Genomic DNA, 24,451 nt, shown 5'->3' with positions numbered 1-24,451 from the left:
CCGGACGCGGGAGCCACATTCCGATGGCCACGAGTGATGGGAAAAAAAACATGTCCCGTACTACGCTCGGTTTGGGCATACACACACACAAGCCCGTTCTCTTTCTCTCTCTCTCTTTCAAGTCTCGGTACTGGTTTCCGCGTGTCATGTGCATCGTCCGCGTCGGTGCATCGTCCTGTCCATAGTTGTTTCACACCAGCACTACCAGCAGGAGCACATACACCCATCCGGCGAGCGGAGAAGTTCCCGTCACGAGGTGAAGCTACTGAAAGCGGGCGGACAGGTCACTTGACCGACTTTCGTCGGGAGCAAGAAGAAGAAAAAAAACAACCGCGGGTGGAAAAACAACTCCCAGCCGACGAGTGCGAGGTGCGAGATTTTACTTCCACGCTTTTATTTTCTTGTCCACGCCCGAGAAAACAGCAATCGACCTGATGGTGGCCTGCAGGAGTGTGCCTCCCGGTTGGCAGGCGATGGAGGTGATGGTTTCGACCACTTTCACGGACCGGGAGCTTAAGCACCCCGGACCCGGCTTCAACATCAGCACTCCAGCGCAGTCAATGGAGCAGCACTCAGCACGGTAGCACCGACGGGCAGGTTTTGGTTGTGCGGAGCTGGCGGGAAGTGTGGGAGGAGAATATAAGAAGAGTGAGGACAGGAAGATGGGTATGATTTTCACAAATCGCAACCCGCTTTTGGTCATTTATTTTCGAGGTAACGGAATAGAGAGCAAACGCTTAAAGCAGGTCAAACAAGGGGACGCCAGGTCATTGGATACATACAAATAGGTATGTTGTAAAGCATTTTGCAAATATAAAAAAAAATCTAGCAACAATAAAAACAAAATATGGGACGAAAGGTACATCAAGTCAAAAAATGTTTAACTGATGGTATTTTGAACGATATTTCAGCCATTATGAAATCGGCATAAACCTTAAAACACTTTATATTTTGCCATACAACCAAGAAACACATCAAAAACTATCTTACAAGATAAATTAATTTACAAAAAAAGGGTAAAGAATTAAAGTGACAAGAAAATACACAAAAACAAAAATAAGAACCAAGAACAAGTGATGCTCGTAAAGCAAGAAAACAACCCGTCATCCCTTCTCAGAAAAGAAACAGACTTTCACCCCTAGGGGGGTGAAAACATTTCTCCTAGAACCACCTCTCTCCAGCATCCGAGCAGCCAGACTGGAAGAATTCACGCATAGACATTCGGGGGAGGAACAAAAAACAAATACTCCTTCCACTGAAGAAGCTGAACCTTCCCCCGGGAAACGGAAGGAAATCATATCACGGGACATTCTTCTATTCGCCATCTCATTTCTTCTTCCTTCCAGCCTCTCGGAAGGACCTCAAAGGACATCCGGGCCCGTTTCGGAGGCGTTGGTTTGGTTTCGATTAATTTCAACTTTATGCATGACATTAATGAAGCTGGCCACCATTTCCGATCCCAAGCCCTCCTACACACCGGAGGAGACAAGGACAAGAAGGCACAAGCAGACCACAACATATCATCATCTGCCATCAGCAGCAGCATCATCATCATCATCATCATCAACTTCTTCTTCTAGTTCGTCATCATTGTTCGCCACCGTAAACGACGAACGACCACGAAAAGGTCCTCGTGTGGGACGGTGGTTTCAAGGATTAGTTCCTTCCAATTACCACCGAATGGGGAAAGGCCACGGCATAAACCGGTAACCACAACTTTTACCCCTCTTTCCCGTCGTTTGTCACCATCACCTAGCATTCAAACCTACGAGGAACTCTCCATCAGTTGAAGAGAATTAGTCCAATGCTGTTAAAGAATTAAAGAGTTTATAACTCATCGTATCAGGGTGATGTCGACCGTATATGCGTGTCCGTAATTGGTAAGAAATTTTATATTTTATGTAGCTCAACACAGGACGTACATAGAAGACAAATTATCCATCTTGTTAGTGTCTAACCTTTGACGTGAGTCTGCTTCTTGATTGGACGTTGATCTCTCCAGTAGGACAATTTGGAAAAGTTTTATTCCGAGGGCCTACCGTCTTATAAGAGGCTATCAAAAGCAGATTGGTAAAAGAGACTTGATGCAGAGAAAATATTATTATAATTTCGCTGATACAAAAACACTTTTAAATAATGGTTGCGACGATCGTTCGACACCCCAGGAATGAGTGTTGACGATTAATCAATGGGCTTGTTCGGTGATACATTCTAAACGTTATGCTTTATAAATTAAATTGATTGATAAATTGATCCAATTGAAATTATCTGCAATTAATTTTAAACTTACCCTTTTCGACGAGTTTTCGACACATTTAAGAGAGCACACAGAACATGCAAACAAAAACTTAAAAGCAGATTTAAACTATAATCGTTTAAAAAACGTATTTTTCAGAGCCACCCTGTTCGAGATGGAAACCTGCCATTCAACACAAACAGCTGCTCTTGGCAGGTTTCCACTGTTCAGAGTTTTTGACTTTTCCGATGGAAACAGATTCGTTTATGGAACTATGTTAAGTATAAACCGGAACTTTCGACGTCAGCTAATATTCCGGAGGAAAGGCCGCTGAAAGCGAACGAGATTCGGCAGGTCCTGATCTGTTTTGCCCGGCATACACGGCACAAACCAAACCAAATGCATACGATAACGCAACTACACTTTCCTTAGCAACCGGCCTGAAGTCTCATCAAAACATTCACTAACCGCACAAGTGCACGAACAAAACATGGAGAAGATTCTCTTCGAGTTTGAGAGATTATTAGTGCATACGACGAGCGTAATCAACGAGAAAATGAAAATTATCGGTAAAAGAGTAAATGAGGCCCCGGCCGCCATGTTTTCGATCGTGGCTACACCTCTTGTGGACGTTTAAACTGAATGTATGCAATTGGTGAAACATTAATTCGTTAAATTCAACCTACGAATATTTGAACCGTAGTGTGTACCGTTAATTTCTGCTACGCAATCAACCTAGGGGGTGCGGTATGAGGGGGGCCCACGGGCCCCCCTTATTTCTCAAAACTATAACAAACTCTCTTTTTCGGTAGACCTAGCGCAGTCCGCTCGCTGCGCTCGCTGCGGGCGCGCCGCCGTTTCCAAATCATTTCTTCGGCTAAACTCATTGTTTCATGCTGTCCATCATGTGTGGTATAGTTTACTTACCAGTAACTTAACATGTAAAAGTATGTTAACCCGCATTCAACCTCCACTGCGTGATTAGTTTAAACCGTTATGTTCTTTTAAGCGAACCGTTAGCGTTCAAAAATCGAAACGAATGCATGTGTCGCGCTTTGCATAGCTTCAGGCGCTTAATGTGAACCAGCAGGAAGAGGAGAATCTAGCCCGGGGCCTCATTTACTCTTTTACCAAATTATCAAATAAATTCACACTTAATCCAGCGACAACTTTACAACTGTATCAACAGCAGTGCCTGCCGAAACAACAAACAGCGACCTATCAAAATAAAAGATCTTGACAGTAGTACTAGTGTTGTGCCTTATGAATCTCTTGAGAAGATTCACTCATAAGAATCATTCAACCATGATTCATTTAGATTGATTCATGCGTCTTTGAGGATTCGAATTTTAAAACATCGATAAATCTTTCGAAACGTTCATAAATCTTAATGAATCTTTTAAAGAATTTGCCGTGATTCTTCGTGATTCTTTGTTGCGCCGACAAAACAACCTTAGGAATCTTTTTGATTTTTTTTGTGATTCTTCAAGCCTCATGAATCTGTTATTCAAAGATTAACGAATCTCTATTTTAATGATTCACGAATCTCAAAATAAATGTAGCGACTCATTCACATTAATGAATTAATCAATTGCCCAACTCCAAACTTGACACCAAGGCCCTTTGCTACCGTTGTAGGGTTCTGCGACGATGAAGGTTTGAATTAACAGTTGATCGCAATCCGAAAATTACAATTTAAAGAGCACCTTAAATACTTTCGTTTTATTGTCTATACACAATGGTATTCTTATTTGCAACAATCCAGCACAACATCAAGGCAAAGAAAAAAGATACTCGTTTCTGCTTAGCTGTGAATCATTTTTTCAGTTTTTATTCTAAAAGTTCTACATAACTTCAATCAATTTTCATATAATAATATAATAATTGTATTAATAATAATAGCAATATTAATGGTATATATTAATATTGTGTATATAGAATTTATGTACATTTCTCCATTGTTATGATTTTCTGATCCTTGTGGTTTTTACATTACACATCGATGCTTTCACCTGCAAAATTACTCGTAGTCACGATGATTTCCAGTTTCACATTCTTTTTTTCCTATTTACTTCCATTAACATTATCAATCACCTATCACCGAAAAATAAATTGCCCTCCCCAGTCGTACGGTTTTAGTTGTTTGTTGTTGCTGTTCGCCATTTCATGAGAGTCGTTGCAAAACCACGCAACAAATAGGATTCTATTAGGATTAGTTGTTCTTGATGTTATACAGTTTCTGTTGCTTAGTTGCTGTTGTTTTTTGTTTGTTGTCTTGCTTTGCTTGTGGGTTTTACTTACAAATAGTTGTTTTCCTTTTTATGTTATTACACGTTTCGTTCATTGCTGCTAGGTTTCCTTTTTTTACATAGTAACTCTTAATCAATGTTTGTTGTTGTATGTGCTGTTGTTACGTTTTCTTTACCCGAATATCGCGATTCAGGATAGTTGTGAGTGGCCTTGCCCTACGCGATTTGCCTCGGTTGCTGCAAAATGCAAACGCCGGCCATGGTTCTCCTTACACGTGCTTCCTGTTAGTACGTTGCTTAGTTCCCCCCATTGTTCCTATTGTTATATTTTTGTTTTTGGTAATTTTGATTCCCTACATCGTTTCTAAATCTATACGTAGGTATGTTGCCTCTGCTATCCATCGTCCACTCTGTATACAATATATATATCGATATATGTAGATGCATGTGTATATATAGATGTATAGCACTATATAATATCTCACAATACACTTTAAGCTTATCGTTCTTATAACTTTGCTTTAATGATTCCTCTTGCTATGTTGGTTTTGTTCTTTGATCTTTTCTCCTCACGCAGATCGTTTCTTTTCCAATCTTTGCTGGCGAAATTTTTTTGCCTGGCTTTCTCATGGTACCTTGTTCGTGTTTATAAGTTTATATGTCTGTTATTCATGTTTAGCAATCTGTTTTTTTTTATACCCGGTAGTTCGGTAGTATACCGAAAAATCCTGTCGGAAAACACCAATATAGAATGAATTGTCATTGCTCATTTTCCGGTCCGAATGGCTTGCGTTTGATTCACCAACGCTTATTACTATAGTCTTTTAGTTTATAATGCTTTCAGTTTGTTGCTCTTTCCGTTTAGGTAAAGGTGGCGACATTCTCGCTGCAGGTTATTTCTATGATTGCAAATAATGCTATCATCTTCTTCCGGTCTTCACTTTTGCTTACGTTACGAGTAGGTGTTTGCTTTTGTGTTGAGTTGAGATGCACTTTGTGAATGGTTTAGAGCTGTTTCGTTTGTTATGGATTCAACAATCTACCACCTTTCACTACCTTATGGTGGGCACGGCTCGGCAACCTTTTTAATCGTACTTTTCCGCCTGCATGTTTGAATTGAATTCCTTTCCGGTTCCTTTGCTTCCCTGGTTTCATTTTTTTTTATTCGTTCAGTATAATAAATCAATCGCTTTTTCGCTGCTCAGGGTGGTCAGTGTGTATGTTAAAAGTTATCTTGTTTAAAGCGATTATGTGGATCGTTGATGCGAAAGAATTGAAATTGGCCCACTGCTAGTCAAACTCTATATGATGCTCGCTGATAGTGCACAGCATAAATCATCTACCCCAGCCAAGCTATGGGTTCCGCGCTTATCAACCTTAAGCACGCCTATTTCTTACACTAGTCCTACAACTCAACTCCTTGGGCCCTACTTGCTAAGCTAGTATTGGATTGGATGCATTGATCGAGCATGATAAGGAATAGAGAAAGGCTTCTAGGGAGGAGTCCTGTTGATATGAAACCATTGGTCCGCATAAAGAAACATATACCATCACTGGCGGGAGACATTTTCTTGTGAGCAACACGTTTCAAAGTGTTTCTAACATAAAAAAATAGTACTACATCACAAACACATCTTGGAAAATAGAACGGAATAAAAATTAAAAAGCTCTTACAGTTTCATAGAGAACAATAAACAAATAACATTTCATAAAGGAAAAACAACCGTAGTAAAAGCAAGGAAACACACACACACACGCACACATGCTAAATATTGGAATTCCGCAAATAGTTACTTATACTCTGGAAAACAAATGCTGTTTGTCGCCATGTATGCATGATTGATGGCCTTGTATAGGCTAGGGGTCATTTGTCTTGTGGTAGTTCTTCGTTGCCTTGTAATTCTTAGAGTCTGTTTCAAATATCTCGCACCGTTCGAAATTGCACATCAAACTTTAACCAATACAGAAACTAAAGACTTTGCGTAATAATAATCTCCTGCAGCTTATTATCAAGCACCTTTAGTTCACGAGCCGAAAAGACTTGTGGGATTAGCGAAGATGATAATGACGTGTCTCACCTCACCCAACGCCAATATAAGTTTGAGAATGGTCCGCCATTCGTTATCTTAAGATGGTATTACGTATGGGTGGCATAAAAGAAGATCACTAGTTTTGTGCTCGAATTTACACGTATCCTTTTCCTAGCCACAACGAACCTAGAGAAATCATCGAACAAAGATAGATTTTCTCAAAAACGAACAAAACATTATGAAAACAAAACCTGGACGAACGATAGAACCAAAAAGGGAAAGGACATGAGTATGTGACTAACTTATGTGTGTAGATATATTTTTACTCATTCAACAAATAAAGAGAAGAGCAGAAGAAAATAGGTATACAAATAAAAACAAATGTAGCAATCTAAACAGTGTACCGATTCTATACAACTTGCGTCGGGTTTTCAAGCCGAACAAGACAGTCGTCGACATCACCTTCTTTTGCCGTTCGCACCGCTTCGCTCTTTCATTTGACTAAATTTTAACTACTTAATCTTTGATGTCAGCCACTATCATTCTCTACCTTCGTTCCATTCCATTGCGCGCTGCCGCTATTGCTACGTAAAATTGTGGTTCAATAAATTATGCTAGCTTTTTTCCATTCTCTTATACCGTTCTTCTTTGTGTTTGGTGTACCTTCTATTGCCGTTTTTTAAGCTTTCGTGTTCGCATCCTTTACGGTTCCCTTCCAATAAACCGTCTCCTTTCTGTCTGTTCCCGTGTCTCTTCAACTTGTGTCTTGTGTGAGCATTACAGCATGTTAATAATAAACAGATAAAAGTATTCATAAAATAGTCGCTTACATTACCGTTCCACTTCTTCCGTCGACTGTGAGGAAGTTTAGGGACAATTACTATTTTTCAAAGAAGGGTTCAACTGCCTATTGCATCCGGTCACACTCGTCTTCCAGTGTATACGTCCTGTTTGACTTGCTTGCGATCTCATACCGGGGACTAAAAGAGAATTGGTGAGCTTCGGTATATGGTCCGTCTTTGAAATTTAAAAGTTTAATATCGAATTTGAGCTCCGCTTCGTTTGCTTAGTGTGTTGGGTGGTCTTGAGAATTGTTAGGAATCGTTCAATCGAGTTGATGATTAGGAACCGTGTCGATTCTTTCCGGAACAATGGTTAACAATACCGAAGAAATGAAATGAAACAAAAGCAGAGGTCTGGGTTTTTACAATAGTGTATCCAAATAATAAAGACTGGGAACATCATGTTATATGGATTCATTACGTTAACATAATGGAGGTGTTTTTGTTCAATAAAAATCATTCAATACACGGCAAAGAAAGTAAAATTTGCTGGTAATGTTTTGTGGAATTTCAACCACATTGGTTAAACAGTGATCAGGATTCTGCTGATCGTATTCTTATCTGTCCCTCCTTTTTCCATCCTACTGCAACTTCTCCGAGCTCCGCCTCCTATCCAATATGTTCCCACGTGTTTGCTTGTTTGTTTGTTTGATTGATTGATTGATTGCTAGATAAGACTGCTGTGGAACGCTACCAAAGCATTGGATCTTTCTTGTGGTCGAACTGAAGATGATGGAAGCGCCCAAAATCTCACGCACCCACGCACAGCAGTCCAGTTGAATGGCATCAAACCCATTGCTTTTGGATACTCGTCGTTCGCGGAAACCGAGTTCCGAGTTTATCGTGATGATCCTCAACCACCCCTGGCGTGGGGAGATAGTTATCAAACAGTCCTACCGCCCTCTCTTGTCGTTGCTTATTATTGTCACCAGGAAGGAAAACAGAAGACGAGCAGCTAGAACGGAACTAACAACTTCTCCAACGGTGGCTCCGGCGAAAGCGTCCAATGTTACATGCGCCGCAGCTTCTGGATGCCGGCTTGTACGTACTTGACGACGTTGTACAGCGAACTGTGCAACGTCATAGGTCCATTTTCGTGATCGAGGTCGATGAAAAATTCTACAAGAAAAGAAAAACCAATGTAAAAACAACTCGAAACAGCCGTAAATCGATCCCCGCTGTCTGCTTACCGATATGGTTCCCCCGTAACACTAAACTGTCTGCTTGTTCCCATAGATCCAGACACGTGGAAAGGTGCGTGAATAAGGTGGTTTGTTTTTGGTATGCACCGTGGACCTGATTTAAAAGATATAAAAGGATTAAAATTAAAAACACAGTTTTCCATATGTCCTCGAACCGTTTTACTTACGTTCATAGGCATGATGATGCATTGGGCAGGTGAGGAACTCATTGGTTGTACTGCACCGACCTGATTGTTCTGCCCGGAACTGTATCCTGAGCTCTGTTTTAGCGCATTACAAAGGCAAAGAAAATAAACTGTGAGCTTTAAGACATTCACCGAGATGCAGTTCCCATAACATTACCTGCGACGTTACGGACGTCGGCGAGAGCGGTGACGGTGTGTTACCGTTGATCAGTTCTGGTGTTGGCGCTGGCACGATGCTCGTCTTGTGGTTGAACTCGCCGATCGTTTTGACCGCCTCCTTCATGTCCATTCGTCGCATTTTGTACAGCTTCAGATAGATCAACGACTGACATCGTAAGCTGCAAGCGTGAAGGGCAAATGGTATGGAAACTTGTTAGCTGAAATGCATGACCTATGACTTTTCGTGTCGAGTGAGTAGTTACCTCAAAATGGCCACCTTGGTGTGAATGTTGCCCTGCACCGTTGGATGCTGCAGTTGGCTACGAAATTTTGATGAAATGAACCTGATGAAGAGAACAGAAGTACAAACGGTTATTCATGCACCGACGGTTCATTCCTTCGTTCCCAAACAAAGTGTACTCACTTAATCAAACAAAGCGTATCTTTGTACATCGTGAAGGCAGCTTTCTCGGTGATTGGATCCCGCTCCATCGTGTCCCCGGTGAGCAGGAAGAACAGTACGGCTTCCAGGTATAGCATCGCCTGTTTCAGATGGTCCAGTTCGCGATCCGCGGCATGCTTCAATCGTTTAGCCTCGGATAGGAATCGATTCTGGTCACGGATCTCCGGCACTTCGTCGTCGGTTCGCTCGAAGTACGATACGTACACCTTTTTGATTTGCACCGACGACTGTGGAACGGCCTCTAGCACCGGTGGTACGCTGATAATCTCCGTCACTACACCAGCGTTAGAACCCATCGCTGCGCCGCCGGCCACCAGTTGCTGCTGCTGTGTGTGATGATGGTTGATATTGTGATGCGATGGATGCTGCATACCTCCTCCGCCGCCCGACGTCCTTTCGGATGTTGTCGCATTTGAGGCGACCATCGTCGAAGACGATCCTCCTGAACGTTCCGGTACCGATTGGCAGTCATCTAACCGATCGTGGTTGGTCGGTGGAAGTTGGTCAAGTTGATCAGTCTTTAAACAAAGGGGAGAAAAGGCAGTGGTATTAATGAACGTTCTTCCTACGAAAGCGACCCCAAAGAAGTTCACCTGTGAGTTGGTAGATTTGTCCTTTTTCCGACGCTTCTCCTTGTACGTATTGTTGCTGCCCGAGCTGGTGGACCGTTTGCGCATCCTTTCGGACGATGCACTACCACCTCCGATCGGGTCACCTTCTGCACCCAGTGTCCCGTTCGTGACGACGGCAGAGGACGCACCAGACTGAGCCATCTTACCCATCTTACTGTCCACCATCTCGGCACCACCACCGTACTCCTGTTTGATGATCGACTGCACGGAATTACCTTCCTGTTTGATCATACCGTAATTGGAGTATTTGCCCCCGTACAGCACGGACGATTTATCCTCCTTCAGTCGTTGTTGCTCGCCGTACCCGAGCTTTTCCGATTTCGTGAGCAGTTTTTCGTCGTACGCTTTGCCACCTAACGATTTCGCGCCGGGCCCGGAGTCCCCTTGTTGATGATAGGACTGGTAGATGCTGTGATGGCTGCCCCGGTGGTTCATCGACGGTGAATAAACTCCACTACCGTCGAGTCCGGCCCGATGATAATCACGTGCCTTCTGTGCCGCACCGCTGTGGTCACTGTTGATGGAATTGCTTCGATGTCGCACCGGTCCGGAGCCGTTCTCCAGCGGGGAGGAAGAATCGAGCAGACCATCGGGAAGTAGTCGACCACCGGCACCGTAAGACATCCGGTCGTCTAGCAATCGTGGCGTCGACGAGGAACTATGCACCGAACTACCGCTCCTGTCATGATCCTGCTGCTGTTGTTGCTGCTGGTGCTGCTGCTGGCCCACGGAATTCCTTCTCCGCTTACCACCACCACTGTGCAGCTGCTGATCGTACGGACTTTTGCTCTTCTGGCGAGCGGAGGCACTGCGCTGGGCACTGTAGCTTTCGTTCGGTCGCTGCTGCTGCCGGGAATCAAATCCGCCACCGTTGCTCTTTGGTGGCGGTGGAATCTTGAGCAGTCGAGTCAGGTCGATCCGGCAGAGCAGTGAAAGTGAGTTGCTATTGCTTAAGGCACCTCGTGCGGGCGAAAACAGCAGCTGCTTGTCGATCGTAGGCGCGGGTGATGCGGAGGAGTTCGTTTGAACTGTACCTCCTCGGCTGCTCGGACGGCCACTATCCCCGGTGGCGGATGGAGGTCTGGGTGGGGTCGAGGCACTACCGGCCACCGCCAATCCCGGCACGGTTAGATGCTGCCGGGACGGAGGTCGTCCGCGCGAATCGGTCGCTGAAGCTGACGATGGTGTTCCAGAGTTCGGTGTGGTGGCAGTTGGGTTTTTGGCAGGATGCAGCTCATCCACATGGTCAATGTAAACCTGCCCTTTGCCTTTGCCGCCCTTACCCTTTCCACCCTTACCCTTGCCACCGCTGGCGCCTGCAGTGTTGATGAAGACGCGCACGAACACGGCAGCTTTATTGTTTTTACTCTGCTTCTAAAAGGGTAAACAAATGTATATTAACCAGATGATTCTCCTTTCCTTGGATTCCAATTCGGACACAAACCTTCTCCTTCTTGCCCGGAGCATCGCTGTCACTGTCACTGTTGCTGTCGGATCGATCGTCATCGTCGTCGTCATCATCGTCATCGTCGTCATCATCGTCGTCGTCGTCGTGGTTGTCGATGTTGTTGACGTTCGGCACTCGATTGTCATCCTCTTCGTCGACCGATCCGAGCGCTGACGCCGTCGAACCTTTGCGGCTTTTCTTCTTTTTCTTGCCCTTGGCATCCATTGCATGATTTGCCACTTCCGCGGTCCTCGCACCGTTCGATGGGAATGGCGGCGAAATTATTGAAGGCCTTCTAAAATTAAACACAAGAGCAGAAAATATGTACGATTAGAAATGGCTATTTGCTTACGTATAATAGATCAAACATTTCTGTCAACCTACAGATGACAGGCTGTGCAGCAAGGAGATATTTTAGATGCTAAACTGAGCAAACAGGTACATTTTTTCTTAGATTTCAGCCATAATAATGAAATTTTTGTTAGCGCTATAATTTTCGAAATGATCATAACATAATCTAAACATTGTTCTAATTTTCTAGTGTAGAACAGTGAATTAAAACTGTACCTGTACCTGAACCAAGGTAACATCATATTCTTAGCTTCAATTTAACACCAAAACATTAAAATCAGTCACTTGCGTACTAAGTAAGAATAACTTCGAAGTGAGTAGAATCTTGCTATTGAATCAATTGATTTAAATCCTCACGGATAGTTTTGTTGACTCTTTTTTATTTGAATCCTTAACAGCGATTCGAATCCTTCCTTGGGATTTGGATCGCTGTTAAGGAAGGATTCGAATCTAAAGTAGGGGGATTAGAATTTCAAGAGTGGGTAAATCCTGCAGAGCCGCAGAGCATTGAATCCGGGCAAGGAATCGAATTCCAATTAAATATTCAAATCCCTAACAAATTTGTAACTGTTCTTTTCACTCTTGGCATTCGACACCCTACTAAAAATACGATAGAATCTAATATTAAAAACAAATACTGCGTTTGTCAGCTAGCGTTCAGTGAAAAGCTACCATGCTAATGATAGATTTATAGATTAATAACACAACTCACTCGTCATTGCTGTCCGAGGACAAATTGTGCAGGGGGAAGTTGTTACTACTTCGACTGCTATTGCTTCCGCGATTGCCCGCTCCACCACCGTTGGCGCTGATCTTGGCGGGTAACTCGACTCCGTCGACATCCGCTCCTAAGACCTTACCACCACCCGGCGACGGAGCCACCACCATCGCCGCCGCAGTCTTATCCGCTTTGTTCTTCTTCGCCTTCTGCTTCTTCGTCTTCACAGGTACCACAACGGCGGCCGGGGTAGGAGTTTCGATCTCGACCGGTGCCGGGCTTTCGGTGGCAAAGTCCGATTCGGCCGACGAAGCCGAATGGTGGTGGTGGTCCGACAGACCGGACGAAGCTGAGCTGCTTTCGCTGGAGATCACCGTTTCGCTGCTGAGAATCTTGGCCGTGCGTGACTTGCGGGAGGAGGCCAACTTTTTCGACACGACGCCACCGATTCCATCCACCGATGGTATGCTGATCGGTGGGCTCATGATGCCACCGATGTCGCCGAGATGCGCGGAGGAATTCGTCAACGAAGACTTCTTCGTCGGTGTCGAACCGAGCGAGGGCGTCTTACTGGATCTTCGTCCACCACTACCCGTGCCACCACGCCCGCTCGCGACTGAGTCCGCGTCCGAGTAGCGCGCGCTTGACGCGGCACTGGTCGTGCCGTCACCCCCGCCGCCTTGAGTATTGCTGCCATTGTTTGTTGCCTTTTTCACTCGTCCCCGCGTTTTATGGGATGACTTGTCTTTTTCGAACGATTGCGAGCGATTTCGGCGGGGACCGCCGTACCGTTCGTCCTCGCTGCTGCTCGTGGAACTGTCCCGCGATTCTCGCTCAGTGCCCGAGCCTCCGATGGGCTTGCGTTTTAGCTTTTTCTTCTTAGTAGCAGCCGTAGCAGATGATGCTACCCCGTTCCCGGTGGCGGTCACCCCGACCGGGCTGCCGTCCTGCACTAAGTGATGCAGATTCAGTCGATGCGTTTCAATGTCTCCGATGACCGCCGACGGAGGGAGCGCTTCCGCATCATCGGAATCGCTGTCCGACATGCTCGAGATGGGTTTGATCAGGCTAAACTCTTTGGCTTCCTGTAGGGCACTTATCACATCCTCCTGTTCAACGACATCGTTGAACAAATGCTGCTGTTGGTGATGGTGAGCATTGTTTTGGTGGTAGTTTCCGCCGAGCGGATGAGCATCCGGACTTTTGCCCGGACTAGACGACGACAACCGATCGATCGCGTCTTCCTTCAGTTCACTCTTGATGCCGGTCTGTGGCGGCGATGAGGCACTGTTTTCGCTGGGATACGGTTCCTGCTTCACGGAGTTGGCCGAGGATATGTGAGCGGTCGCACCAACGCCACCAACACCCGAGTTGGCCGCCATCGAACCGTCGCCATTGCTTGCGCTACTGCTCGCATTCGACAGGTGGTCATCGTCGGTCAACGGGGGCAACGGTTCATTTTTGATGGCCGCACCGGACGATGACCGGTCCGAGACGGCAGGGGATGCAATTCCACCATCACCACCACCGGAGCTGATCCGGAGCGGTCGGAGCGGCGATGAGACGGAGTTTTCCTCGTGATTATGCATGTTGGCGTTGAGATGGTGATGACGGTCACTCCCGGTTATGGCACCGACACCAATAACACCACCACTACCACCGCCTCCATGGGGGGCACTTTCGCTTGGCACTTGTTGACTACTGTTGGTAGGTTGTTTGAGGAAGTTCAGCAGCGACCAGTCCATCGGTCGGCGGACAGGGCTACCGCCGCCGGGGGCATTGCCACCGCCGGTTCCACCGGCACCGGCCGTTCCACCCACCACACCTACACCCACACCACCGTTCGAGGTAAGGTCCGCCCCTATCGGCCCGCCGCCGGGACCGAGCGGAACCCCGCTGCCCAGCCCCTTATTGCCGATGTTGGAATCTTCACTCGACGATTCGTCCGCACTTTCGTTCGATGAGGTATCACTAGACTGGCGCTTCTTGGACCCACCGTCCCCAGCGTCGTCACTATCGGAGGCGTTATTATGATTATCGTCCTCTAAGCTTGGCCTAAAAAGGGGAACAAAACTCAAAGTTATTAAATCCGACAGTCCATGATTGGGTGTAGTAAAAAATACATACCCTAACGGACGAGGCATTGCCAATCCGGGAACTGTAGCACCGCACACATCCAACCGACGCGAGGCACGAACGGACACGATGAACCCCCCCAGGGTGACGTTGAAATGACAGTCATACCAAACGGGCAATCGATCATCGCATCGAATGATGCCGGGTTAGCGAATGTGTCGGCAGCAGGATAATCCAGGGACATGACACACATTTTGTAGCATTTTGTCACACAGCCACACAGGCAGATGGTGGTAGGTCACGCAGGGTGACGGAGCAAAGATAGCAGCAGCGGGCAGGATGCAATGGAAACGGTGAGCAAAGAAAGAGAGCATAAGAAAGGTATCGATTAAAAACGTTGGAATCAATAATTCAACGATGATGGAAGTAGAACACTCTTCGGCTTGGCCGGGTAAGGGCCACACAAAAGGACACCTCTTAGTGAGAAGGAAAGCATATCAGGTCAAAAAAAATCGGTCGTTTGATGGAAAACACGTCCAGTGGGGGAAACTTTCAGCTTGGGAAAACAACTTTTAATGAAGAGCAGTTGTATGTTTATTTAAAATCTAAACGAAATAGTAAATTTTTTACATATTTACTAGCCATCTTGCAAATGGGATAAATATTGATTGAATAATAAAAATGGCTATATTAATTTACAACTATTTCGAATGACCTTTAAACAATTAACTTGTTAAAGTACTAAATCGGATTATTTAGTTTTATATAAAAAATCACAATCTTAACTACGTCTTTGGTAAAGCTAACGCCAGTTCGTATACTAACGACTTTCCCCTTGGATAATGGTCTGCTTATAGCACAGAAACATTGTTGGCAAGCAGAGCAAGACCATAAAAAGAAGAAAGAAAATAAACAAACAAGCAAACAAACAAATGATCATAAGAGGCACCAAGAAGATCCGAAACACAACGCGTCCAACCGACCATAAACTCAATTATTACGCGATAACTGCCTTCGATACACACATATATATTTTCGCACACGTGGGACAACCCTCATCAACTACCACGTCCACGCCTTTTCCTCCCCCTCCCCATACCTTTCGTCCCCACCCCCGGTTGCACTACTTACAGGACGACTTGGTCGGACCGGATGACAACGCCGACAGGGGCTTCAAGGGTCCCAGCATGGGCGGTAGGGTGGCGTAAACGTGCGTCGGCTTCGCGTTCGGATTGAAGTTGAACTTCGACTCCAGCTCCTTGCGCGGCGTGGCCCCGATTTCCGTCAGCGGCGTCATGACGTTGATTTTCATCTCGTGCAGAATCTTCTCCACGTTGCTGCCCTGTTTGTGCGGGGTTGAAATATCACTTGAGTTCTGCGGTGTCGGTAGGATGGTTTTTTTTATTGTGTACGTATGCTCGTTGAGTTGAATGTATGTGTGTTTGTGTTTGTATGTGATGAAACCGATGAGAATGTTGCACCCCCATTGCAACGGTCAAACAGATGGACGCAAAATGGCACAATCGAACACATGTGTAGAAACGGGAGCGGGAATAAAGTAGATAAATAAAAGTAGAAAAAATTAGAAAATAGAAACAAAGTTTTCCTTCCGTGCTGTGGCAGATGGAAATGCAGAAACATTGGCAAGACACAAAAACACAAAAGCTACGAAAGTCAATAAAAACTAGTGACAAATTACTTCATGCACAAACAAGGCGAGTTAGGACACAAAGGATGGTAAAGAGTCGCAAGAAAAACAGATGCTCTAGAGTGCTGGAATGGTCAACGGAATGGGGAAACTTGTGATACCATCAGATTCGAACCGAGAATCTTGTCACTTCTCGTAAACAAACTTTCGCTGGGCAATGGTACTATGGAACTATGGAGGTTGAAAAGGGCAACCGGAAACTTCGGTCCGGATGAGGAAATTAGTTTCCACACACAAGACATTGAGAGTAGAACCAACGGAACATGTCCTTTTCTAATTAAACAGGCGAAGATACACACTTCATTTGGCTTGAGGTGAGAAAATTGTTTACTTCACTAAAGCAGACGCACTTGTTCTGATTCACTACCATAACCTACAAACATTTAACAATTTTTCTAGTGTATTTTTTATGATGGACCGAAATAATAAAAAAAATAACGGACATGTGGATAATACAAAGTTACTGAAAGGAGGAGTTTTTATCGAATGAAAAGAGGAGAACATCTACTAATGCGTACTACAAACAGACAATTATCGGGATTGAATATCCAACCCCACTGGTGGGCGTTCGATCGTTGGAAAACAAAACAGTCTCCGAAGGGAATCAAACATTCATGCAGAGATCAATGCACGAAGGGACCGACGTTCTAGCAATGGGCGATTATGCTACGTTTCGTGCGTTTTTTTTCCCTCCAACCGAGTGAAACAGCCCGTCCACCAGAAAGTGTACGGGTGGAGCGAGCGATGGATGCAGTATGCGGGTGGGTGTGTGTTTGTGTGAGCACAACATGTGTGAGTAAAATAAAGGACATAAAAAAGAGGAAAACTAACTACTCTAGGCATTTTTGCATTTGCAACCTGGGGCAGTCGGCCGTTGGGCATTTGCGAGGGTAACTTATCACCGGCGACGGATGGTCCCGTGGTGGTGGCCCCCGCACCGATGCCACCACCGGACGACGCCGACACACGGCCGTTCATCAGCGACGTCGGCATGGCTGTGGGAGGTCCCTTCGGTGGGAGTCCGTGCACCTGGAAAACGGAATGGAAAACGGGGCGATGAAAAATGATGCTACAAATTGGAATGGAATCGATGTTGGAAATGATTGGGATGCTAGTTTGATGTGAAAACAACTTCTGTTGAACGGAAAATGATGACCGCTTGTATACTTAGGATTCATGTACTTTTAGAAACTGTAGGACAAATTTTATTCATTTTACAATATGGCTTGTTTGAGCTGGATTGAACTGGATTGAAAACATCCAACATGGAATAAAATACTACAGCGATACTTCTATCATCGACGGGAAATCGAGTCCCGAAAAGAGTGATTAGGAATGACTACAAAGATTTGATTCCCTAATCAGGATTGGAATTAACAACGAGAGTGAGTTGGTAAAAAAAAGTAACTAGAAATATGTTAAAATTTACATACTTGCGCTCTAACCTATTTACTCTTTGTGTAATTTATGCACCTTTTCCGGGTTTTGCGTGTTTAGGATTTACATCCGTGATGCGACTTTTTTATAACTATGCATAAACTCTTAGGGTTCGAATCCCGGCTTGGTAATTCAATCTTTCAATTCAATTCAAACAAGTAATAATGGTTAAACTCTTAGCTAGGAAATCACACAATGTTTAGGGGATTACAATTACAATTTTGTTTGATTTGTTTTAAATTACACAAGAGTTACCAATGATTGTTCAGTCTGATTGAAATTGACTCAAAAAGAATTATTATTCCCATCTCTAAATGTTTCCATCATTTTCCTCTCGATTGCACCTTACCTCATGTTTGGTGTAAGAACCGGCATCGGCGAACGGGTAGTGTCCTGTCCGGCTGGCACTCGAGGACGTCGTCGACGTTGACCCAGGCGGCCGGCCATTAAACAGCATCCGATTGTCGGCTGGCTTGACAAAGTTGGCGTTACTATTGCTATTGGTACTAGTGCTATTGCTATTGATTTTCGGCGCAAGCGACCTGCCGGTGGGCAGGCTGGCGGGGCGCAGGGGCGTCGAGGGGTTCGGGCTGGGCGCGATGCCAATCACTTGATGCGAAAAGGATTCCAGGATGTGCTTCTTGGCTACCTCGAAGTTGCCGAGGCGCTGGGCGATCTGCATGTCCCCCTCGGATGGACTTTGCTGTGGAGGTGGTGGAAGAAGAGAGAGGCGGTTACAGGATTGTGCCAAAATGTTTCGTAACCTATTGACATTTAATTAAATTCGTACGGCCGGACGGGTGGGTGCACACAGACGGACACAAAAATGCGGGAAAATACGGCAACTCCCAAGCTTTTCCCCCCGATGAAACAATATTCCCCCCAAATTTGAAGCCAAACAAGCTCAATAAAACAAGATACGCGAGGTGAAAGAATAAATAACTGTTTCGAATTTCATTCGCTTCACGCTGGCTAACTAACGCAAACAAACCCTCGGAAAGCTAGCTAGTAAATAATTGTATCGTATTTATCGCCCATCCTAGACGGACCCCTCCGACGAGAGGCCCGTGATTGTGCATAAAAGCATATTTTCCATCAATTATTCATTTCATTCACAAGCACCAACCCCCGAGCGTGTCACATTCGATTCGAATTAAACATCCTCCCCCCGGTTGTTTTACTTCCGCACCTTTTCCCAAACTCCGGGTCCAATCTCGAAGGAAACAAAATATCGTGTTGAATAATCAATGCAATGAAATCAATTAAATTTTTATCATTATCGCTCGCTTTATTTCATTAAATGATTATCGTGCTTCACTTCCAGCGAGAGGGTGGTGAGAAGTGCTTCCGAATGAGTAGGTTCCATTTACCTCCCCCACCCCCATTCCCCCACCCCCATTCCCCCACCCCCATTCCCCCACCCCCATTCCCCCACCACTCCTCCGAAACGTGAACGCTTTGGTGGTGGAGATAGTGTACACATGAACATCACGGCGACCGTCATTGGTATGTTTGCAGAGGCGAGCACATGCATGCTTGTGTGCGGCGCGATGGGCAGTACGTAAATCCTCTTATCAGTTTTCCCACCCACCCGGAGGTGTTTCCACATCGAGGGAAGAGCATCGTTATGTAGTCAATAATCCTTCGGGTCGGACGGGGGGAATCTGCGGATTCAAGGGGAAACCCTTGAACTCATGCTGACTCGCCGGAAATGAACCTGTTCCGCCGAACGGCCGGTTGTGCATGCGGGGCAAGTAAAAATGAAAGCCACAACAAGTGGAGCAGTGAATGCTATGATTCGTATGTTGATGGTGTGTTGTGGAAAAATACACAATTTTCGTTTTTGGCCATGATCGATTCCCGAACGGTTCGTGATCGAAGTTTTTAAAGCTGAGAGAGAAATAATTGTGGTTATTATCATAATCAAATTCCACAAAGTCTAAACCCAAATAAAATGACAAATTTTCGTTCTGGATTGTGTATCCTGCCGTATCGAAAACTATACATACGGTAACGTTTCAGTACACAAACCTCAATGGAACTCAAAAAGATGCGCGAATTCTTTCGAACGAACGAACGCGTTCGCTACCGTCTTAAGGTTTATTTCTGTCTTGAAAAAAAAGTGAGTGAAAAAGGTAAGCAAACGCGACGCACGGCAAGCTTCGTCATCGCGAGAAGCAACAGGTGCCGGAAAATGGCACCATCCATCGACCCACGCGCTTCTACCCCTCCCTACACCATAAGATGATGCACGGTCCTAAAACTGAACGAAGGCAGATACAATCCACACACATTCACGCACCGACTGGTAGTCGTATTGTAGAGGAGAAAGGAAGCCGTAATCTCAACGGCGCAGCCAGAACATCCAGCATCGGGAGAAAACCGCCTCTCGCACACACGCCACCCACATGGGGGTGGCTTGGGTGAGAGTTTTTAATGGCTCACAAGAAGAGGGAAAAAAGAAATTTGAACCACACTTCTGAGGAATTCCACACACGATGACGAATATGGAAATGTGTTTAGCTGCTTTGCGTTTCTTTTTCAGTATTACTGTTCAAAACGGCATTGTTGTTAAGCATATTGTAAACTGTTATTCAAAATAAAATAAAAGACTGAGCTGAAGTGGAAAAGAATACTGAACGGAAATTCCGTTCTAACTGGAAATCATTTTTAGAACTTATTCAATGATGTGTATGATTCATAGTATAGTATCTCTCTCTCTCTCTACAGCACCACAAACTTCTTCTTTTATAACTTACTAGCTTATGTGACCGGTTATACGGACTGAACGATTTCTAAGGTTGGTAAGGAAGTGTAAATCTTTAATCAAACATAAAATTTATCACTTTCGAGTCATTTTTATCAATACAGTCCAATCGCAAATCAATCTTAACCAGATTTTAAATTATAGTGCATAGCACATGTCCTTCTGTTTCCACGTAGAGACCATCAGAGTGAGTTCTGTATTGTGTTTTGGATGTTTTGTGCATCTGGCGTGTAGTAATCTCAGCAAAATGATGTGATCTGAAGGTAAATGTTTTTTTTTGTTTTTGTGTGTCACTGTGTGTTACATGCGTTTGTGTTTTAATGTGTGTTCCGTTCCGAACTATTTGAAGATCCGTGCATCCAGATAATCGAAAAGCCAAAATTAAGACAATTCGTAACGACTTTTCATTGTCTAGAGTTGTGTTTCCGCTTCTGTTAATGTGTCAAATTTGAAGAACCTTGCGTTGAAATTGTTGCAAATAGAAATTTGTTTATGCAAATATTCTTCCATTTTCCTTAAACATGTTTTCCAAAGTGAAATAAAGTTAACTCCATTCGAAATCCGGACTTTTTGAGCTACCCTTAAAAGACGAACCAAGAACAACGAACGTTTGAATGCACTTGCTTGTTTTTATGTTTTGAAAATTACTTGGCCATGTAAACTGCATTGCTGATAATAAAAATGCTCAGTTTATTGGTTTACTGAACTTAATTTCTTCTTATACAATGATAATTTCACTATAACTACATTCAAAAAGGAGTACAATAATTAATTTTACCACATAAACTGCAAAACATGGAAAGCAATTAAAATGAGCTTTTCGAACGCTTTAGTATAGCTCTAAAGGGATAATCTGAGTGGTATTATAAAGTAACCTCAGCCTCCGATGCTCAAGAGCGATCTATAAATCCAATTAAACAAGCGTTTCAATCCCTAATAGTTTCAAAACTACGAGAAGAAGCTCACACATTCTGCATTGCTAATGCCCCGGAAGATGCTTCCAATTCGCATGAAGTCTTCTTTTGGACGGTGGCGTCATCAACTGCTACCATCGCCTGCAGCGACGAACAGTACAGAGACACATTGGGCGAAACATTGCAATGCACTTAAACTGCATCGGAACGCACGGCCCCGAGAGGCGTATGTCGGTGGTATGCACCGAGCAGCCGAACCCTTTCCCAAACGCAACGGACAAAGAAAATACACATGAACAGGCATACACAGACAGGCACAGGTGATTTACGGCGCATCGTCAAATAAGGGCAACGGTGCAGTGAAGTTGGCTCCTGCAATAGCTACTGGCAATTGTCTTGCAGCTGATCCTTCCCTCCCTGCACCGTTCCCCACTGTGCGTCCTGTAGATGCAATAATGCAATCAATGCACCTGGAGAGCTAACAACCTTCGCGGCAACGTAGGTGCAAAGCGCCGTACTAAGCTCCCGTCTAATCCAACTGTTTTGGGACTTGCCCGAGGAACTCATGTTGAAGGTGTTTTACTAACGTGCCGACAAGGATACACAAAAGGCAAGCACATGTCGGCAGAGATTGTGAGTGAAATGCGCGGATTTTCACGGCCTTGTACGCAGCCCCATGCAGACGCCGATATGGAGGATTAGAAATTTGGAGGGAAAATGCATCACAAGTTAAGTGGAGGCACCTTCAACGGAATGTTTTTAAGGGGCGCTGGGGTTCTAACCATTAAATAACCAAGAGGGTTTGGGTTTACGTGAGTTCTCGATAAAGGGGGAATGTTTTAAAACATTTAATATAAACAGTCCAACAAAAGACCCTTTTCCTTAAATTGATACTGCTCCATTACATGGCATATGCGGGAGAAAATACAAGACGCCACCTCGGAGGTTAAATGAAACATTGCTGCCTCTTGTGTGAGGTACTCGTGAGGAGGGGCCCATGCCACATTTGTTGTGGGGTAAGAAACGAAGGTTGAACTTGATTTTTCCCCCATCCTTATATATCTTTTAAGGTTAGTCTTTATTTCTGTCCCCAGCCCAGCACAGAGAGGCGCTATGCAAACTAAGGCATAACTTTAAACGCCGCACGAAAGTTCGTCATTTGCTTCGCGGTTCTGACCTAACGACCAAACAATGGATCCGCGCACCATAAGTCTGTGTATGTGTATGTGTCTTTCTGAACTCTACTCATCGCATTATCCATTCTGTTTCCAGCAGGTTACGTTTGAGTTAACTGCTTCCGCCAACCGGCCACCTTTTCCCAGCGCGATTCTAGCATGACGATTTTTCTAGGAAAAACCCCCACGGTCGTAATGTTAATGACATTGACACTGCCGGCTCTTCTACCGCTGCTGCTGCTGCTTCTGGCTACTCCCCAACGATGGAAAACGCGCCTGTGCTCGCTTGCACGAGTGCGCGCGCGGAAAAAGAGAGCGCGAACGTTTTCCACGACTTTTCCCCCCACGACGTGCCCCGTGTGTTACAGGAAAAGCACTCTTGCGATACCCCAATTCGGAGAATCCACCGGGAAGAAAGGCTGGCGCATCGTGAACCGTTTTGCCAAACGTTCGACGGAGAGTGTCGGATCGATTGGAAAATGGATCCCCTCATCCCCCCTCCCGGTATGGCGTAAGGATGTCCTCGTTTTTTCATCGTTTCGGAAACACATTTCTATCGGATCGATCGAACGGTGGGGTTTGTTGCTACGATTGATACCGTTCGGCGGACCGAGGGTAGAGTGATGTTTTCCCGCCATTTCCCATGCACAACCGGTTGCCCGTAGATCGTTGGGGTTGTTTTTCTACTTCTCTCTGCGTTGGGTCTAGGGCAGATATTTTCCGATCCGGTTCACTCTCTGTTACAGATGTGCTGGCGAGTGAGACAAACCCCGAAATGGTACCCTAAATACGTTGCACCGGGAAAGCATTCTCTTCACCATGGACCGAAACAAAACAAATGAATCCCGAAGATCCATGGAAGTGGAAAACAATACCGAACGAAATCTGCGACCAACGTCGTGTGCGTCGGAGAATGGCTCTCCAGCTTCTGCCCTCGATTGCGTCGTCGGTTGCTAATAAATCTTCCCCTCCCTCTCCCTCCCCTCCCCCTGTGTGTTGCAGGAACGAAGTAAAGCCTCGGCGAGAAATTTCCACCCGCACCTTCTTTTCGACAGTGCGTTTGTGATTTATGCTAAAATCAATTTCTTCACGTCCACCCGCGACCCACGCACGGAAGCTGTGGTCCGTTTTATCGTATCGGGAGGACGAATCCAAGGCCGGGTAAATGTGTGGCCGCCAGTTCCGGTTGATATATGGGCCCGAATAGGAGAGGCAATCGCTGGTTTCCGTGTGGGTTTGATTTTTAAGCGATAACCGCGCGTTGTGTATGCGTTTCGGTTTCTACGTTCTCTTCACGGACACGCAACATTGTTGCAAATGGCGGGCAATGGCAAGGGAGGAAGGAACGAGTCCTCTTGGGAATGAGCACCCCTCCTACGCGTTTCGAGCGGTTTTCCACCGATTTTCCACAGCTCCTTCCGTGTGCGAACAATGGAGGCACAATGATTTATGCGTGGAATACAATATGTGTATCGTTTCGCTTATGACCCTGGACAGGAGCATCACAGAGAATGTCTATAGCCCATACCACTCGCTATGCTTTTAAGTATAAGCATACTTTACGCAAAAACGCCTCCTGCTGAAAGACATGCTGTAGACATTGGAAAGGACCTCTTCTCCAATTGCGATTCATAAATGAGTCTGACATATGCGCTTTTAATACTGGCAGCAAAAGAAAGCACTCCGTGACATTGTTTCATACTTTTTATTTCAGTGGGGAGTGGGAGGAAAATAGGGAAAACTAAACACGAGTGAATGTGTAGCTTTGAGTCGAGCTGGTCGTTCCTCCCCTGCCAGACAGACGTTTGTTGCGAGCACAAGTTATGCTCGAGTGAAATGATAAAATCTTGCGTCCAAACC

At 45.1% G+C, this 24,451-nt stretch overlaps 1 protein-coding gene across 1 annotated transcript in view; it reads right to left on the bottom strand.

Moving 5' to 3' along the window:
- Nucleotides 1-8,309: 8,309 nt before the first annotated feature.
- The window catches only part of LOC131293165 (uncharacterized), a gene marked incomplete at its 5' end in the record, with an annotated part of 51,204 nt that continues 35,062 nt past the window's right edge, over nucleotides 8,310-24,451 (bottom strand). Inside the window, 13 exons of the mRNA XM_058321244.1 lie at nucleotides 8,310-8,476; nucleotides 8,548-8,653; nucleotides 8,727-8,819; nucleotides 8,902-9,082; nucleotides 9,167-9,247; nucleotides 9,328-9,884; nucleotides 9,960-11,372; nucleotides 11,443-11,740; nucleotides 12,509-14,569; nucleotides 14,642-14,672; nucleotides 15,722-15,965; nucleotides 17,130-17,327; nucleotides 18,085-18,438. Of these exons, the coding sequence (XP_058177227.1) occupies nucleotides 8,367-8,476; nucleotides 8,548-8,653; nucleotides 8,727-8,819; nucleotides 8,902-9,082; nucleotides 9,167-9,247; nucleotides 9,328-9,884; nucleotides 9,960-11,372; nucleotides 11,443-11,740; nucleotides 12,509-14,569; nucleotides 14,642-14,672; nucleotides 15,722-15,965; nucleotides 17,130-17,327; nucleotides 18,085-18,438 (5,727 nt within the window). The remainder of the gene's footprint in view (nucleotides 8,477-8,547; nucleotides 8,654-8,726; nucleotides 8,820-8,901; nucleotides 9,083-9,166; nucleotides 9,248-9,327; nucleotides 9,885-9,959; nucleotides 11,373-11,442; nucleotides 11,741-12,508; nucleotides 14,570-14,641; nucleotides 14,673-15,721; nucleotides 15,966-17,129; nucleotides 17,328-18,084; nucleotides 18,439-24,451) is intronic.

This window comes from Anopheles ziemanni, chromosome 2, assembly GCF_943734765.1.
Source record: "Anopheles ziemanni chromosome 2, idAnoZiCoDA_A2_x.2, whole genome shotgun sequence".
Taxonomy (NCBI): Eukaryota; Metazoa; Arthropoda; class Insecta; order Diptera; family Culicidae; genus Anopheles; species Anopheles ziemanni.
Note: the sequence above shows the minus strand (reverse complement) of the source record. Positions and strands in the feature narration are given on the sequence as shown.